General features: G+C 36.8%; 1 protein-coding gene across 2 annotated transcripts in view; it reads left to right on the forward strand.

Moving 5' to 3' along the window:
* Positions 1–20,228, forward strand: part of ERG (ETS transcription factor ERG) — a 498,711-nt gene that overhangs the window by 143,225 nt on the left and 335,258 nt on the right. For both annotated transcript variants that reach the window (XM_053705930.1, XM_053705928.1), the window contains exon 2: positions 2,787–2,875. In XM_053705930.1, coding sequence (XP_053561905.1) covers positions 2,837–2,875 — 39 coding nt within the window. In that variant the 5' untranslated portion in view covers positions 2,787–2,836. The remainder of the gene's footprint in view (positions 1–2,786; positions 2,876–20,228) is intronic.

Below are 20,228 nucleotides of genomic sequence, written 5' to 3' on the forward strand. Positions count from 1 at the left end.
CAGTCCCTTATCTATACTAGTGATGGCCAACTTCCTAACACATGAGGGGTGCAGATCAATAATTGAGTTGCTTTAATAGCTGCATATAAATGTATGGCTATTAAACATACAAATAATTATGTATTCCCTAAAAATGTTTAATGATACAGGGCCAGATTTAGGTAAGGTTTCAGGGTACTTTCTATATGCCATTCTTCCACCCAGAACGCTCTTTTTAGTTGTTGCCACCCTAAAGCATTTATAGTTTCAATTTTTTCTTGAGAGCTCAAAAACTATCACACACATTCTTCGTTCTGGTATTTCTCGGGGCCACAAAAAAAGTTAAAAAAATGCTGAGGACATTTTAGTTGGATATCACTGATCTATAAAAATAACCAATTTCCTCTCAAAGTTTCTTCATGTACTTACATACATAGCCCTGATTCTCTAAAGAGAATAAAGCTCCAGCACTATGAGATACCACGCAAGATTCTAGAAAGACAAATGTATCCCTAAGGGCTTTCCATATATTTCTGGAAGTAAAGGAGGGGCAAGCACAGTACAATATAGCACTGCATGATATGATACTTTACATTTATACATTTTGCTTTCTATTTTAATTCACTTTAGACTTTAGATTTTGGCCTTTAAGTTTAATTATATTCAAGATATGTAATAGGATTAATGGTTTTATAAGTTCTGATTGTTTCTGTGCAACTTTAACAAGTAAGCATTGCAATCTGTGGTAAAATAAATGAGCAAACAAATACAAATCTTTTTAATGTAGAAAAAAAAATATTGGAGTTGAAGGTCCTATTCATAAATGAGCTCATACATGTAATATACATGTGTCAAGCACTCCCATGCACACATTATTCATGTTGTCACTGGATGTGGTTTAAAGTCGTGATCTGCTTATTATTCCAAATGTTGCAGATTACAATATTACAACAGCATAAATAAAACCAAAACAAATGAAGGCAAAAATACCAATATTTCACAGGCCTCTGTACATAGGTTGAAAGAACAATCAAGTTCAATATGTTTAGATCTTCTAGCCTCTTTGATATCATTTGCTCAAGCTGCTATCAATAATTAGTTCCCTTCATAGAGGAAACAAAATGGTCTCCCTCTCCAAGCCTCTGAGCCATAAGAAGTATAAACCTTGTCTTAAAGATGTGCCCGACCATCCCTCTTAATACATCTTGCAGGTAGCCACATTACACAAATATAGAAGTAAATCATTAGTATGCCACTCTACACAAACTTCTCAGTTAATCAGGACCAGTAGCTCTGTATTCTCAATAATTTTAACTTGAAATTAAATAGCTAATAGTTTTAAAATATACTGATAATATTTCAAAAGTATATAATAATATCATATACTAAATTTTCATCAATCTTAACATAATCAGTGAATTTTATTGTAACTGTGAATTATCTGTATGAGGAGATAATTCATAATCCAACCTTAGGCTACTAATCTCACATTAAGCACAAATTTAAAATAAAAGTCTAGCGTTTAATTATTTTCCATTATTTTTAGACTTTTGGCAAATAAAATTCATGGAAAGTTGAGATACATTTTAAAGTTTGCCAAAAAAATCAACAGACCACGTTTTATTTGGTACATCTGGCACCCAGGGGTAATGATGAAAAAATCATTACCATATGAGAATTGCAATGAAACCTATTTGTAAATTTCTAGGTGGTCTGAATTGTTGTCTAAAAGGGAACCGATACGTCAATGAGTGGACAATATTGCTTCTTCAAAACATAATCTATTTGTCTATCTTAAATACTTCCTAAAAACTTAACTAACAAAAAAGTAACCAATTTAAGTACCTTTTCTTATAATTCTTGACTGCATCCTTCAGCCAATGACAGAAACATTATTGATAAGATAAAATATTATGCATACTTATGCATTTATTTTAATACTTTGAAAAAATATTTTCATTTCCTTTTAATTTATTAGACATGTTTCTTTGAGTCGATTCATTTTCATGGTGGATTGATGTTTGATTGATAGATTCAGTGGTATTAATCGGTTTTATATAGAATGATTTTTTTTATTTAATAGGGTATGGGAAAACACAAGAAAAACATATATATATATAAAAAAACAGCATTTAAACATGAAAAAAATCATATTTTTTATGATTCCGTTTGTTATTGTTAACCATTTTATTTATATATTATTAATCTTTCCTTATATGTACTTCTGTACTATCAACAATAAAACATATATATAATTATTAAGTGCTTATAAATATTACAAGACCATTCTGTGGATATATTTTATCGTAAAAAAACCATACAGATTCTGAAATATCCTTTTTTTAGATGAGAAAAATAAAAGATTTCTAATTAAGATGTATGAATTACCTTAACAGTAAATTAGTTTCTTTAGCAAATGCATCAGACAGATTAACGCTTCAGTACCTGCCTGTATAACCTTTATTAAATTATAATAAAGACATAAATAGTAATAATATATCCAGTCATCTCTATTTTTATTTTACTTTCTTTGAAGAACATAAATTATACAGTATTTATAGAGAAAACTCCTCAGAAAATATGTAATAGTTGACATGTCCTCTTTAAATCTAAGCTCCAAAAATAATTTCAGGTCCAATGTTAACAACCACAGTCTTCAAGCTGAAATATTTTGGATGTACTTTGGTTTTATATTTCTACTTACTGAAGAAAGCATTTCTTTCTGAAAATAATCTGATATGATACACTATTTGTGAAAGTTTTATTTTATGAAATCTAGTTTATTTCTTTTTTCTGTTTATTCACAGCTGTCCATTGGACCCAATGTCTGGTAAATAAATTGAACTGCAGAAGTGACATGATTCAGACTGTTCCAGATCCTTCAGCTCATATCAAAGTAAGAGGCTTATTCTATCTTCAATTTATGCTGTTCAGACTATTCATATATGCCAGTTCAACCAATATCTTGCTTTGATCCTTTGGTTACTTGAAGGAATTTAACCACATATTGTAGCTATTTCTGTTATTGTGGTTTTTTTTACGGATTGGAACTCAAGGCATGAGAATTGATAAAGATGAGAACAATTGGCTGATGTCCCAAGAGTTCTACAGTAGAGTAGAACCCAGAGTGTCTATAGGGCTTTACCGTTCCAAAAACATTTTCTTGGTCAAATTATGTCAAGCAACGTTTCCATTTATTTAAATTTATTTTTTGTACATTTACTTTAAACCATTCTTCCCTTAGAATTTTCACTGATAACTTGTTGTGACTGCTCATATATGTGACTGTAGGAGCCAAGAAGTTTTGAATGTGTTAATGGTCTACTGAATTTTGTTTTGTGCTTAGACCTTTTTTTATATCTGATACAATATATCTATATCTATTTGGTTCTAGTGCAGTCTTTTAGATTGAAATTGATTTTCTTGGCAATCATGTCTACTATTAAATGTTTCCCTATTTTTAATGTATTATTAGATTTAAGGAACGGCAATAGATTTTAGAAGATTAAACATTCCAAATATGGAGTTTCTGATAGATTTACTACCCAGAGGAGACTGGACATACTGTAAAATAGAAGGTTGGTGCAACCCAATAAAAATCATCCGGGTGACTAATTTCTGAGTCCTGAACAGTATTTAGAAGAATTCTGCTCAGCCTGGTGTTATAGACTCCTTGGTGTCTAAATAATAATATATTGAAATCTGCATTGTTTTCTTCATATATTCAAGAAAGGAGTTAGATGATTCTTGTTTTGCATTGACGTATTGCTACACAAGTGTTGTGTCTGGCACTCATAAAGTAGTAAGTGTTTGTTACTACATTTCATCTCTCGGTAAACATTGTACAAAATGTGCTTGCGGTTTCTACAGGTGCACCTAGACGTGTTTTTTAATGGCTAGCAATCACATTTGTTTGTTTAAGTAAGCCACATAATAATGTTAGATATTTTCTGGTCATGGTACAAAATAATTCAGAATTTGATTGGAAGATTATTTACTGAACATAGATGAAAAAATATTCTTGGCGCTAAAAGCATTTTGTTTGTGACCAAAATATATTTAGAATAATATTTAAAAATATGTTCTTATGTGTAAAGAAAAAGCTATATACAATGTATAATTTGGTACTGGGTGTGATAACACATTACATCATGTTTTTTTTTTTTTTTAAATATATAATATTGATGTTTTTTTACCCATTTTTGAACAATAAATTAAAATTTGCTTAACCCAATGTTTCTCGGAGAGGGTTTCTTAAACTCCTATTTCACAGAGAGAGTTTATTAACCAATTGTATCCCAGAAAGTGTTGCTTAACAACTTGATTGCAAGAAAGGACTTGTTTCATCATATAAATTTACCTTTTTAAATTTGAAATCTGTGATTTTAGCAGTTCATATGCTGTAATACTACTAAGAAGCTGTATTTTTTTTCTTTAATAACTGACTTTTAACTAACTTGCCAAATGTAAGTCAGTTGTGATGTATGACTTTAGAATTAACTTGTATTTACAGAACAACCAGCCATTTTACCTGTTTCCTTAACTAGGTTTAATTACATACTCACATAACTATGAATAGCCCTCTGTGTCTACTAAATTATGACATATTGCATGTAATAAAACTTACCAAGGAAGATACCTTAAATGTATAATATAAAGGAAGACTGAATAACTGGGCAGAAGTATGTTTATTTTACATTTTTTAACTGGCTGGAAATTGAATAGCAATTCTAGTATATGTAATATCTATGTTGCTGGTTAATAGGGATGGGCAAATGGTTTGCAACAATCAAAAAGCATGAAACAAATTTTAACACATTTGTTAATTCGTTTTGAATTTCAAATGTTTGTACAACATTCTGACATTTGTTTAATGTAATAGTATTTCTAATGTGTTCTTTCAATGTAATATTCGTTTTCATTTTTTCAAATAATTGATTTGAATTATGCAGTATTCGAATTAAAAAAAAAATCAAATCAATATATTTGTAATAGTATTTCTAATGCTTTCTTTAAATGTAATATTTAAATTATGCAATAATCTAAAAAGAAACATTTGAAATGATATATTTGTATCTATTATGTATCAATTCTACCACATGAACTATTAAACTTTTGAATAGTATAGTTAAAGGATTACTTTCTGTTATAATTTTTAAGCTAAACAACTAACATATTAAAGTTAATAAACATTAATTAAAATCTACTGACCTATATTTTCTCCAAAACGAAGTTTCATAACGTTCTAAAAGTTATATCTTTTATTCGCCGATGATGTCACGTTATCCTGCCCACTATTTTCAGCACTGCATGTTGAAAATACTTAAACCAATAACTTTGTGTTTAAAGCCCCATTTTGAAACCTAGGTATTGTAAACGGATTGGTACAGAGCAAAGGATACCCACGGAGTGGGTTTGGAAAACAATTAAATTTGCAGACAAGATTTCTGATATACGGTAGAGATATGTTAATGAAATGTTATTGATAAAAAGCGTATTTGGGGTAGTTAGTTAGTAACAGGCATAGAAAATATTTACTTACAGTGGCCCTTTAAATTGAATGTTACATTCGAAATTTCGAATGTGAATATTTAATTTAATTATGAACATTTGAAAATGAAATTAACATTCGAAAACTGTAAATAACATTCGATTACAGAATTTTAACGGATTTTCATTCTTTTCAACATTCAATTATCCAAAACGAATGTCCAAAGGACTATTTGTTCTACCAAACGTTTACACTTTTGCCCACCTCTACTGATTAAGCATATATTGTTAAGGTGAGCGATATATACCTAGTATATCAGGGATTAATTATCCTTATGAATAGAATCACACAGATCGGTCTTTTTAGAAAATGCACACATGTCCTTAATCCGACCAGTGTGGGCACTATTCTGTTAACACATTCCAAGGTTTTCAATCCAGGTAAGTTCCTCTCTCTCTTGTTGCTTATTGAATATGTTTATTGCTTTATCTATATAGTGTTTCCGCTCTGTACAGTACTCATGAATAAAGGAAATCAAATACAGTTATCCATTTTAAAATATAGTGGGAAGTATACATGTGCATTTGGATGCCTCTGAATGCGGAAGAAGGCAGCTCCTTGCAGCGTTCAGCTCTTTTGAGAACCAGATTTCTTCTTTTGAAAGTCCAACACACTAGATTTGTACAGATCTTAGTGTGTTGAATTTTCACAAGAAGAAATCCGGCTCTCAAAAGAGTATGCAGACTAAGCAGGCCTAGGGGTAGATTTATCAAGCAGCGAATGCTGCAATCTACCCCTGAAGTTTCAGGTCCACCTGAAACTTAAGTATAGAAGCAGCGGTTGTAAGATTGAATACGATAGGGATGATTGACACCCCCTGCTAGCGGCCGATTGGTTGCGAATGTGCAGGGGGCAGCATTGCACAAGCATTTCACAAAATTTTGTCCCGAGTTTAGAAATACCCAATGTTTACCTGTTCTTTGCTTTTTTTTGCAAGTTATAGGGCCATAAATACAAGTAGCACTTTGCTATTTCCAAACCACTTTTTTTCAAAATTAGTTACATTGGAACACTGATATCTTTCAGGAATCCCTGAATATCCCTTGACATGTATATATTTTTATTTAGAAGAGTATTGATCTTGATCAAGAAATTGTTTACTTTTTCACAAATATTTTCACAAACTTTAGGTTTCTCGCTGAATTTATTTACAAACAACTTATGCAATTATGCCATAAATGGTTGTAAATACCTTTGTGGGATCCCCTTTGTTCAGAAATAGCAGACATATATGGCTTTGGCGTTGCTTTTTGTTTTGGTAATTAGAAGGCCGCTAAATGCCGCTGCTCACCACATGTGTATTATACCCAGCAGTGAAGGGGTTAATTAGGGAGCTTGTAGTGAGCTTTTAGGTTTAATTTTAGTTTTAGTGTAGTGTAGTAGACAACCCAAATTATTGATCTAGGCCCGTTTTGGTATATTTCATGCCACCATTTCACCGCCAAATACGATCAAATAAAAAAAAAACTGTTAAATTTTTCACAATTTTAGGTTTCTCACTGAAATTATTTACAAACAGCTTGTGCAATTATGGCACAAATGGTTGTAAATGCTTCTCTAGGATCCCCTTTGTTCATAAATAGCAGACATATATGGCTTTGCTTTTTGGTAATAATAAGGCCGTTAAATGCTTCTGCGAACCACACTTTTAATATGCCCAGCAGTTAAGGGGTTAATTAGGTAGCTTGTAGGGTTAATTTTTAGCTTTAGTTTAGATATCAGCCTCCAACCTGACACATCCCAGCCCCTGATCCCCCCTGACCCCCTCAAACATCTCTCTTCCCTCCCCCACCTCACAATTGTCACCACCATCTTAAGTACTGGCAGAAAGTCTGCCAGTACTGAAATAAAAAGCATTTTTTCCCCCATACAGTCTGCAGTGATGGATCCCCCCTTACCCCACAACCTCCCTGATCCCCCCCATACATTTCTCTAACACTCCCCTGGACCCCCTCTGCCTATTTGCCGCCATCTTGGGTACTGGCAGCTGTCTGCCAGTACCCAATTTGCCCCCAAAAATTGTTGTTTTTTTTACTTTTTTATATAAAGCATTTGTTTTCTGTAGTGTAGCTGGCCCCCCTCAACAATCTACATCCCTCCCCCTCCCAGATCCCTTACTAAACTACAGAGATCCGCATTCATCTGCATCTGTCTTTTTTAAAATGAAATGCATATTTTGCTTGCGCGCACACGACGCCCCCGCCACCCCCGGCCGCAACCGCCCACAATGTACGATTGGATAGTGAGGAAAAATAAACCGACAAACAGTCTACCCTGCTCAAGGAAGCTGTTCCCACCCACCAACGTGAACAAATGTTTTACCATCAATGGCCGATGCAGAGAGGGCCACAGAGTGGCCCTTTCTGCATCGGTGGGTAAAATAGGGGATTGCAATCCCTTGTAAGCAGCTGGTCGCTTCCAGCACTTCAAAAAGCAGAGAACGTACCAGGTATGTCAATTGTCACTAAGGGGAGTTTTTCCTATGACATACCTGGTACGTCCTCTGTCATTAAGGGGTTAAATAAAACATCTTCCTTTGTTACACAGAGATTTTCAGGTAATATTTTCTACTCAGCTTTTACAGATATGCTGCATCACTTTCAAGTGATTCAACATTTGGGTATCATGTCCCTTTAAGTCTATTTACATTCTATAACAGCCTGGTTCACGGCCAACTCCATCCAACCAGCTGCCACTCATTTGTGGTCAAATGAAGTGGCTGTGGACCAGGCTGTCTCGTAGATTAGGTGCCCTTCTTGCTGTAAACAGAGGTTGAGGGGTAAGAGCTTCACACAATTTCGTGTCAGAAAGAAGGATATGCCAATATCTCTGCATTATCTTACGGATATCCTCCCAGCTCTCATTAAAAGTTGAAATAAATCTGATCTTCCCCTGTTGGGGATCCTTACCCCTAGCTTTGGTCCTAGATGTACTAACGAACGATTCTTTTGACGTTGATATGCCTGACTAATAAGTTTTTTAGGGTATCCTCTTTGCCCAAACCGTTTAGTCAGTTCTCTAGATTCTGCTAAGAAATCTGCATCTGTTGTACAGTTCCTACGAGCACGATAAAATTGTGAAATAGGAATTCCTTTTATCTGATATTTTGGGTGAAAGCTGTCTGCCCTTGAAATACTATTTGTAGAAGTAGCTTTACGAAACACCTTTGTAATTAAAGTACCATTCCTCACCATAACTGTGACATCCAAAAAATTGATCGTTCCTGGATCATTAATTAGTGTAAATTTAAGATTAAATATTTCATTGTTGAGGGATTCAACAAATGATTGTAACTGTGATTCCGTCCCCCTCCACAGGAGGAACACGTCATCTATGTAGCGAAGCCACATAGAGACGTGGTCACTCACTGTGGAGGAGTCAAGCACATAAAGATTTTCCCAAAATCCTAAGTAGAGGCACGCATATGAGGGCGCAAATTTGGCCCCCATAGCCGTGCCTCTTAGCTGCAGGAAATATCTATCATCAAAGACAAATAGATTATTTGTTAAGGCAAATTCCAATAGTTTGCAAATAAAGTCTGTATGACTCTGAAAGGTACTACCTCTTTGCTGAAGGTAGAATCTTGTAGCCTGCAATCCTTTAGCATGGGGAATGCTAGAGTACAATGACTCAACATCTATTGTCGCCAGTATCATATTTTCCTCAACATTGATACCACTGATCTTTCTTAAAAAATCAGGTGTATCCTGTACATAGGTGGGGAGATATTGAACAAAAGGTTTTAAAAAATGATCAATATATTGTCCTATACCTTCCAAAGGCCCATCAATACCGGCAATAATTGGTCTGCCCGGTGGATATTTATATCCTTCTTTGTGGACCTTTGGAATGGTATAGAATGTGGGTATCTTAGGATTTTTTGGTAATAAAAATTCATATTCCTCTTTAGAGATAATATTATTCATTAAACCACATTGTAAGATGGTACTTAATCTGGATAGAATATTATTAATAGGATTCTCTTTGAGGCGTTTGTACTGTGTCTGATCATTAAGTTGTCTGTAACATTCATCTCTATATTTTACTGTGTCTTGTAGTACCAGGTTACCACCCTTGTCAGATTGCTTGATGGTAAGGTTTTTATTTGAACCCAATTCATAGAGGGCCTTTCTTTCTCCCTGTGTTAAATTATCCACAATAAGATAATCATTGTTAAGTTGCATTATTTCGCCTTCAACCAGTTTGACAAAGGTGGAAACTGCTGGTACTTTATTTAAGTTCGGCATAAATGTGGATTTAGACTTAAATCCACTATTAATAGTATTTTGGTTCCCACCCGTGTCTGATGTTAACGTATCTTGTTCTAGAGATTTTAGTATCTATACAATATTTTCAGTATTATAAACATTTTCATTGTCTTTGTCGCCAGCGAACAGACTATGGCATACCAATTTTCTGGCAAACAGTTTAAGGTCTTTTACTGCCTCAAATTTGTCAAGGGTCTTTGCCGGCGAGAAAGACAACCCTTTTGTTAATAAAGAGATTTGGTCTCCAGATAATTCTGTAGAGGATAAATTAATTATTCTCCTCTCATCTATTTCTTGGTTCTCAACCTGTAATAGGAGCTCCTTGTGTTTGTCACTTTTTTCTTGTTGCTTCCTTTTCCTTCTGCTGCGTCTAGTTTTGGGGCCTCTTTTGTTGTGTGCCCTAAAGGGACTTTACCTTGTTTATTATCATTTTTTATCGTACCACCCTCAGAATCACTGTGATCATTTTTATTCCTATTATAAGTATATACTTGTTTCAATTTATAATCCCTGTCATCGCTCACATATTTTTTATTTTTTTTATTTTCATCTCTGACTGAGTACGTAGAATTTCGTTTTTCATTTTATCATTTAACTCTTTAAATTCACTATTTTCCTCCCATTTATTTAAGGTAGTTGTTGTTACCGCTAATTGCTGGTTAATTTTTTCTAATTTGAGATTGTCTTCTTTTAAAATTAAAGTCATTAACTTATTTGAACATTCAGTAAGAATGTCCTCCCATTGTTCCCTGAAGTCTGGTATCTCAGTCTCTTGTAAGTTTGTGCCTGGTAATTTCAGAAACCTGAGACCACGTGGTATCATATTAGCTGTTTGATAGTTAGTGAGACTAGATATTTCCCATTTCACTCTAAGCTGTTTAAATAACACCTGCTTCTGTTCTTTAAATGCTTTGTAAATATTTTTATCTCCCTGTACAGATTCATCATCTGATTCCTCTAGATTAAATGTATCCTTTATATCAGAATCCCAGTCACTGTCACTATAAGTGAACGCCATGCTTGCCAACTAATTAGGAGCTTCAAAAACTATATTTGTGAGTAGTACACAGTATTATATCTCTTTAATAAGAGAGGCAAAACCGAGCCAAAGCTAGGAAAGGATTACATATAAATGCCATCCAGAAAATAATGAACTCAAATGTTCGCTTTGCTCAGGTTTAATAATATCTTAGGACAAAAGATATAAAGTGATATCGGTGCTGAGGTATATAATAGTAAGTATAATAAAACACAAGAACAAAAAGATACCTCACAACAGCACTCTTAGTCCAATATTAAGTTTTACTGGTAAATATATAGTTTACAGTGTCATATAAACTACCTACTGTGCACAGTGGTCACACAATACATATATGTTAGTAGATATCTAAAATATAATCTATCTAACTAACAAAAAACAAAAAATATTTAAGGAAACAAGACAAAATCATAATAAATATGATACAAGATGTGCAGCTCTTATTTTGGAACAGTTAATAAAAGATTATACTTATCCTCCGCTGTGTTGTGAATAACTTAGTCAGTGTATAGTCACTGTTTCCAGATAAAAGTGGACTCCTCAGATTTCCAGATGCAATTATATAATTGTAATCCCAGGGCAACAAGAACAAAATAGGAGGTGATCCTGGAAGGAGCTGATATACCAGGCGCTCACAGCCGAAGACCGGGTGATCCCAGTACACGCTAGCCGTGGCGCAGATAAGACTTCAAAGTTTCAACAGCGTCTCCCTCTACACCTCCGTATGTGCCTCCAAGTACTTCCTGTTTGGACCAGAAACTTAGTATAAGATAGCTCCAAATAGTGCTGCATTATGCGTTGCTCCCAAAGACAAGCTCAGTATCAAACTGAGCTGTTGCAATTGCCGACGTATGTTTCACCAGATATGCGGCTTCTTCCGGGCATGTGTATGATAAGTTCAGTTTCCTGCTTCATATTTAAAGTGGAACCATGTGCATATGCCCCCGGAAATTAGGCCAGTGAATATAAGTTCCTATGCAAAACAAATGTGCTGCTAATGCTTATCCATCATTTAAATAAACCATACATTTTTCTGTTCAATGCTCTCTTGTTTATTAAGTAGGATTTTATATCACTTAATATGTTTGCTAAGATACTACGACCTCAAATAAGATCTATATGTAATTCATCCTAGCCACTTTGGCAAGACACGGATCACTTAAAGTGACAGTATTCTTATATTTACATTATATACATTAAGGAGTTTTTGTCCCCCACTCTTATTTCTCCAACATTGGTGTGTCCGGTCCACGGCGTCATCCTTACTTGTGGGATATCTCTTCCCCAACAGGAAATGGCAAAGAGTCCCAGCAAAGCTGGCCATATAGTCCCTCCTAGGCTCCGCCCACCCCAGTCATTCTCTTTGCCGTTGCACAGGCAACATCTCCACGGAGATGGTTAAGAGTTTTTTGGTGTTTAAATGTAGTTTTTATTCTTCTATCAAGTGTTTGTTATTTTAAAATAGTGCTGGTATGTACTATTTACTCTGAAACAGAAAAGGATGAAGATTTCTGTTTGTGAGAGGAAGATGATTTTAGCAGACAGTAACTAAAATCGATTGCTGTTTCCACAAAGGACTGTTGAGATGAAGTAACTTCAGTTGGGGGAAGCAGTTAGCAGACTTTTCTGCTTAAGGTATGACTAGCCATATTTCTAACAAGACGATGTAATGCTGGAAGGCTGTCATTTCCCCTCATGGGGACCGGTAAGCCATTTTCTTAGTCAAACAAACAGAATAAAGGGCTTATTATGGGCTAAAAAACTGGTAGACATTTTTATGGGCTAAATCGATTGCTTTATTTGGGCATTTTATTCATATTTATGCTGACAATTTGCTTTTATAAACTTGGGGAACATTTATTAAATGGCAGGCACTGTGTTAGACACCTTTTCCAGTCAGGGGGCCTTCCTAGTTGTAGACTGAGCCTCATTTTCGCGCCATTACTGCGCAGTTGTTTTTTGAGAGCAGGGCATGCAGATGCATGTGTGAGGATCTAAAAATTGCTGGAAAAGCTTCTAGAAGGCGTCAATTGGTATCGTATTCCCCTCTGGGCTTGGTTGGGTCTCAGCAAAGACTATAGCTGGGACTGTATAGGGGTTAAATTTATAAACGGCTCCGGTTCTGTTATTTTAAGGGTTAAAGCTCTGAAAATTGGTGTGCAATACTGTTAATGCTTTAAGACACTGTGGTGAAATTTTGGTAATTTTTGAACAATTCCTTCATACTTTTTCACATATTCAGTAATAAAGTGTTTTCTGTTTAAAATTTAAAGAGACAGTAACGGTTTTGTTTTAAAACGTTTTTTGTGCTTTGTTGACAAGTTTAAGCCTGTTTAACATGTCTGTACCTTCAGATAAGCTATGTTCTATATGTATGAAAGCCAATGTGTATCCCCATTTAAATTTATGTGATAATTGTGCCATATCGTCCAAACAAAGTAAGGACAGTACTGCCACAGATAATGAAATTGCCCAAGATGATTCCTCAGATGAGGGGAGTAAACATGAGACTACATCATCTCCTACTGTGTCTACACCAGTTTTGCCCACGCAGGAGGCCCCTAGTACATCTAGTGCGCCAATACTTATTACCATGCAACAATTAACGGCTGTAATGGATAACTCCATAGCAAATATTTTATCCAAAATGCCTACTTATCAGAGAAAGCGCGATTGCTCTGTTTTAAACACTGAAGAGCAGGAGGGCGCTGATGATAATTGTTCTGTCATACCCTCACACCAATCTGAAGGGGCCATGAGGGAGGTTTTGTCAGATTCAGGAAAAATTTCTCAACAAGCTGAACCTGATGTTGTGACATTTAAATTTAAATTAGAACATCTCCGCGCACTGCTTAAGGAGGTGTTATCTACTCTGGATGATTGTGACAACTTGGTCATTCCAGAGAAATTATGTAAGATGGACAAGTTCCTAGAGGTTCCGTTGCACCCCGACGCTTTTCCTATACCCAAGCGGGTGGCGGACATAGTAAATAAGGAGTGGGAAAAGCCCGGCATACCTTTTGTTCCCCCCCTATATTTAAGAAATTATTTCCTATGGTCGACCCCAGAAAGGACTTATGGCAGACAGTCCCTAAGGTCGAGGGGGCAGTTTCTACTCTAAACAAACGCACTACAATTCCTATCGAAGATAGTTGTGCTTTCAAAGATCCTATGGATAAAAAATTGGAAGGTTTGCTTAAAAAGATTTTTGTACAGCAAGGTTACCTTCTACAACCCATTTCGTGCATTGTTCCTGTCACTACAGCAGCGTGGTTCTGGTTCGAGGAACTAGAAAAGTCACTCAGTAGAGAGACTCCATATGAGGAGGTTATGGACAGAGTTCACGCACTTAAATTGGCTAACTCTTTTATTTTAGATGCCACTTTGCAATTAGCTAGATTAGCGGCGAAAAATTCAGGGTTTGCTATTGTGGCGCGCAGAGCGCTTTGGCTAAAGTCTTGGTCAGCGGATGTGTCATCCAAGACAAAATTGCTTAACATCCCTTTCAAAGGTAAAACTCTATTTGGACCAGAATTGAAAGAGATTATTTCAGACATCACTGGGGGAAAGGGCCACGCCCTCCCACAAGATAGGTCTTTCAAGGCTAAAAATAAGTCTAATTTTCGTTCCTTTCGCAATTTCAGGAACGGACCGGCCTCTAATTCTGTATCCTCTAAGCAAGAGGGTAATGCCTCACAACCCAAACCAGCCTGGAAACCGATGCAAGGCTGGAACAAGGGTAAGCAGGCCAAGAAGCCTGCCACTGCTAACAAAACAGCATGAAGGAGTAGCCCCCGATCCGGGACCGGATCTAGTGGGGGGCAGACTCTCTCTCTTTGCTCAGGCTTGGGCAAGAGATGTTCAGGATCCCTGGGCGCTAGAAATAGTTTCTCAAGGTTATCTCCTGGAATTCAAGGAACTACCCCCAAGGGGAAGGTTCCACATGTCTCACTTATCCTCAAACCAAATAAAGAGACAGGCATTCTTACATTGTGTAGAAGACCTGTTAAAGATGGGAGTGATACACCCAGTTCCAATAAAGGAACAAGGAATGGGATTTTATTCCAATCTGTTCGTAGTTCCCAAAAAAGAGGGAACTTTCAGACCAATTTTGGATTTGAAGATCCTAAACAAATTTCTCAGGGTACCATCGTTCAAGATGGAAACCATTCGAACGATTCTACCCACTATCCAGGAAAGTCAATTTATGACTACCGTGGATCTAAAGGATGCGTACCTACATATTCCTATCCACAAAGAACATCATCAGTTCCTAAGGTTCGCTTTTCTGGACAAGCATTACCAGTTTGTGGCCCTCCCATTCGGGTTAGCCACTGCTCCAAGGATTTTCGCAAAGGTGCTAGGGTCCCTTCTAGCGGTTCTAAGACCGAGGGGCATTGCAGTAGTACCTTACTTGGACGACATTCTAATACAAGCGTCGTCCCTGTCAAAAGCAAAGGCTCATACAGACATCGTTCTGGCCTTTCTCAGATCACACGGATGGAAGGTGAACATAGAAAAAAAGTTCTCTGTCTCCGTCGACAAGAGTTCCCTTCTTGGGAACAATAATAGATTCCTTAGAAATGAGGATTTTTCTGACAGAGGTCAGAAAATCAAAACTTCTAAGCTCTTGTCAAGCTCTTCATTCTGTTCCTCGTCCTTCCATAGCGCAGTGCATGGAAGTAGTAGGGTTGATGGTTGCAGCAATGGACATAGTTCCTTTTGCACAAATTCATCTAAGACCATTACAACTGTGCATGCTCAAACAGTGGAATGGGGATTATACAGACTTGTTTCCAATGATTCAAGTAGATCAGAAGACCAGAGATTCACTCCGTTGGTGGCTGACCCTGGACCATCTGTCCCAGGGAATGAGCTTCAGCAGACCAGAGTGGGTCATTGTCACGACCGACGCCAGTCTAGTGGGCTGGGGCGCGGTCTGGGAGTCCCTGAAAGCTCAGGGTCTATGGTCTCGGGAAGAGTCTCTTCTCCCGATAAACATTCTGGAGCTGAGAGCGATATTCAATGCTCTCAGGGCTTGGCCTCAACTAGCAAAGGCCAGATTCATAAGGTTCCAATCAGACAACATGACGACCGTTGCGTATATCAATCATCAGGGGGGAACAAGGAGTTCCCTGGCGATGAAAGAAGTGACCAAAATAATTCAATGGGCGGAGGATCACTCCTGCCACCTGTCTGCGATCCATATCCCAGGTGTGGAAAACTGGGAGGCGGATTTTCTGAGTCGTCAGACATTCCATCCGGGGGAGTGGGAACTCCACCCGGAGATCTTTGCCCAAATAACCCAATTATGGGGCATTCCAGACATGGATCTGATGGCGTCTCGTCAGAACTTCAAGGTTCCTTGCTACGGGTCCAGATCCAGGGATCCCAAGGCAACTCTAGTAGATGCACTAGTAGCACCTTGGACCTTCAACCTAGCTTATGTATTTCCACCGTTTCCTCTCATTCCCAGGCTGGTAGCCAGGATCAATCAGGAGAGGGCCTCGGTGATCTTGATAGCTCCTGCGTGGCCACGCAGGACTTGGTATGCAGACCTGGTGAATATGTCATCGGTTCCACCATGGAAGCTACCTTTGAGACAGGACCTTCTTGTTCAGGGTCCATTCGAACATCCAAATCTGGTCTCCCTCCAGCTGACGGCTTGGAGATTGAACGCTTGATTCTATCGAAGCGTGGGTTTTCAGATTCTGTGATAGATACTCTGGTTCAGGCCAGAAAACCGGTAACTAGAAAGATTTACCATAAAATATGGAAAAGATATATCTGTTGGTGTGAATCCAAAGGATTCCCATGGAATAAGATAAAAATTCCTAAGATTCTCTCCTTTCTACAAGAAGGTTTGGAGAAAGGATTATCTGCAAGTTCTCTAAAGGGACAGATCTCTGCTTTATCTGTCTTACTACACAAAAGACTGGCAACTGTGCCAGATGTTCAAGCATTTATTCAGGCTCTGGTTAGGATCAAGCCTGTTTACAGACCTTTGACTCCTCCCTGGAGTCTAAATCTAGTTCTTTCAGTTCTTCAAGGGGTTCCGTTTGAACCTTTACATTCCATAGATATTAAGTTACTATCTTGGAAAGTTTTGTTTTTGGTTGCAATTTCTTCTGCTAGAAGAGTTTCAGAGTTATCTGCTCTGCAGTGTTCTCCGCCCTATCTGGTGTTCCATGCAGATAAGGTGGTTTTGCGTACTAAGCCTGGTTTTCTTCCTAAGGTTGTTTCTAACAAAAATATTAACCAGGAGATAGTTGTTCCTTCTTTATGTCCGAATCCAGTTTCAAAGAAGGAACGTTTGTTACATAATTTGGACGTAGTCCGTGCTCTAAAATTCTATTTAGAGGCTACAAAAGATTTCAGACAAACTTCTTCCTTGTTTGTTGTTTATTCTGGTAAAAGGAGAGGTCAAAAAGCGACTTCTACCTCTCTTTCCTTTTGGCTTAAAAGCATCATCCGATTGGCTTATGAGACTGCCGGACGGCAGCCTCCTGAAAGAATCACAGCTCACTCCACTAGGGCTGTGGCTTCCACATGGGCCTTCAAGAACGAGGCTTCTGTTGACCAGATATGTAAGGCAGCGACTTGGTCTTCACTGCACACTTTTGCCAAATTTTACAAATTTGATACTTTTGCTTCTTCGGAGGCTATTTTTGGGAGAAAGGTTTTGCAAGCTGTGGTGCCTTCCGTTTAGGTAACCTGATTTGCTCCCTCCCTTCATCCGTGTCCTAAAGCTTTGGTATTGGTTCCCACAAGTAAGGATGACGCCGTGGACCGGACACACCAATGTTGGAGAAAACAGAATTTATGCTTACCTGATAAATTACTTTCTCCAACGATGTGTCCGGTCCACGGCCCGCCCTGGTTTTTTAATCAGGTCTGATGAATTATTTTCTCTAACTACAGTCACCACGGTACCATATGGTTTCTCCTATATATATTTCCTCCTGTCCGTCGGTCGAATGACTGGGGTGGGCGGAGCCTAGGAGGGACTATATGGCCAGCTTTGCTGGGACTCTTTGCCATTTCCTGTTGGGGAAGAGATATCCCACAAGTAAGGATGACGCCGTGGACCGGACACACAGTTGGAGAAAGTAATTTATCAGGTAAGCATAAATTCAGTTTTTCTTATATTTACACAGATATCCTCCTGTCCTCCCCATATTATTAATATGATTTGTTATTCCCAAATATGTCATATATTATATAAGGACTTAACAAACAATTATCTTTACAAAAAATGGCCCAGATTATTTTCCTCATTTAGACATAAGCGCTATGGAAGCAGTTTAAAATAAATATAAAAATCAATACATTTTATACCGCCCATATTCAAATCCGGAGTGCGTATTCCCTATTCCCTTGCGCAGGGTGCAATACTCTCACTGTCAATCAGAGAATCTCAATGCAAGAAGCATTGAGATTCTCTGTGAACATTTCTATTTGCTAGATGTAGTGCGCATGCCCCGGAGCGAGAGGGAATGCACGCTATCAAACTGAGAGAAGATGGACGTTCGCTCTACTGTTGGCTACAGGGGCCATGATGGCAACAATAGAAAAAATGCTCCGGATTCGTAGGTGGCCGATGGATTTGTGTTTAGGTAAGTATAAAATCTAAATTAAAACGTTTCCACTGCACTTTTGCTCTTCAAAAAAAACTATTATAAATATGTTGATGCAAATTTTACTAATTAGAATATTGCATTATTTGAATATTGCATTTAAAGATAGCATTAGAAATACTATTACGTTAAACAAATTCAATACAAATTAATGTGTTAAAATTTGTTTAATTTTTGAGTATTATGAAATATTTGCCCATTAGTTTAAAGGTGCCAGATGCAATGAACTTGCAAGGCAGACCAGTTTTATATATCCAGGGCACTACAGTAATAGCAGGGAAGAAAAAGGAAAGAAAACTGTAATTTTGAACCACAAAGACAGGAATTTATAATAGATGAATTGGTTCACCCCAATATAAGTTGATATCTAATTTAAAGTGATGGTAAACACTCCTCGTTTTAAAAACACATATCAAATTTTCATATAAAAAATGTTCTTGTGAGCTAACGTTATGAATTGTTGTCCAATTAGCGCTCTCCCCATATGGCACTTTGGAAGTAGCTAAAGCACTGATTGGAGAACAATTCAAACCGTTAGCTCACAGAAAAATTTACTTTTGAAGTGGGTGGCAGAGCGCGGGTATTTGAATAGTATATCTACATTAAAAAGTTAATTATAGAGCAACTTCATTACAACTGATGAATTAAACTTCATCTAAAATATCACTAACATTCTGGATCTGATTTTAAAAAGGGAAGAGTTTACCATCACTTTAATGGTTAGCACCCCCAAACATTGTGGTTTCTTTATGTCCCACCAGAGAGTTATATCTGAACTCACAGCTACTGTACTATACGCTGTTATATTTGATTTTCTGCATCCAGATGACATGTGTTTTGTATTTTAACGAATACTTTTCAATGTTAGTTGTAAATTCTTATCATCTAAATGTACCTTACCGTGAAAAGTAAATATTTTTAAACAGTTTGAAAAAGAAACCCAGACATCCTTGTATCTGGACTTATTTTAAAACATAATTTTTTAATCTGGATACTTTTTTCCATTTGACTATTTTTCACTTATTGTTTAGTTTATTGTAAGAATGCTGACACTCAGAAATAGTGCTGTTTAGAAGATTAACACTTTGCTTATTTTGATGATTCATTTAACATTTTTTGTTAAAGGGACATGAAACCCAAAACTTTTCTTTCATGATTCAGATAGGTCATACAATTTAATCAACTTTCCGTTTTACTTCTATAGTCTAATTTGATTAATTCTCTATGTATCCTTTTTAAAGGAGAATAAATTCCCTACTGGGAGCTAGCTGAAAGCCAATGGCAACTTTTGAGCCTACCTAGGTATAATTTTCAACAAAGGATGCAAAGAGAATAATACAAAATAAATAAAAAGAATAAATTGACAAAAATTGGGTATGTCTGGGCCGGGGGTGGGTGTGTCTGGGTGGTCTGTGGGTATACATGGGCAGTTTGTGGAGTATGTGTTTAATCACTTTGCAGGGGTTATATGCAAGTAATAGTGCAATAAGAAAATTGCTCTAAAATATTATTGCATTTTCTTTACGCACTGTTATAGCCCTTTAATGCAGGCTAAAGCTTTAAGCTTCTTATCACCTCCCTTACTCATCCTACTTGTAATGGATACATCCAAGGAAGAAAGCGTTCTGAGCCACTGAATAAAAAAATCAAAAAAGTTTATTCCAACAGTAAAACCAAACATAGGTCAGGTAAAAACAAAACATCAGGATTATATGCAGGTACACAGTGTATCAGACGCGTTTCATGCACATGCG

This window comes from Bombina bombina, chromosome 3 (assembly GCF_027579735.1).
Source record: "Bombina bombina isolate aBomBom1 chromosome 3, aBomBom1.pri, whole genome shotgun sequence".
Lineage (NCBI taxonomy): Eukaryota > Metazoa > Chordata > Amphibia > Anura > Bombinatoridae > Bombina > Bombina bombina.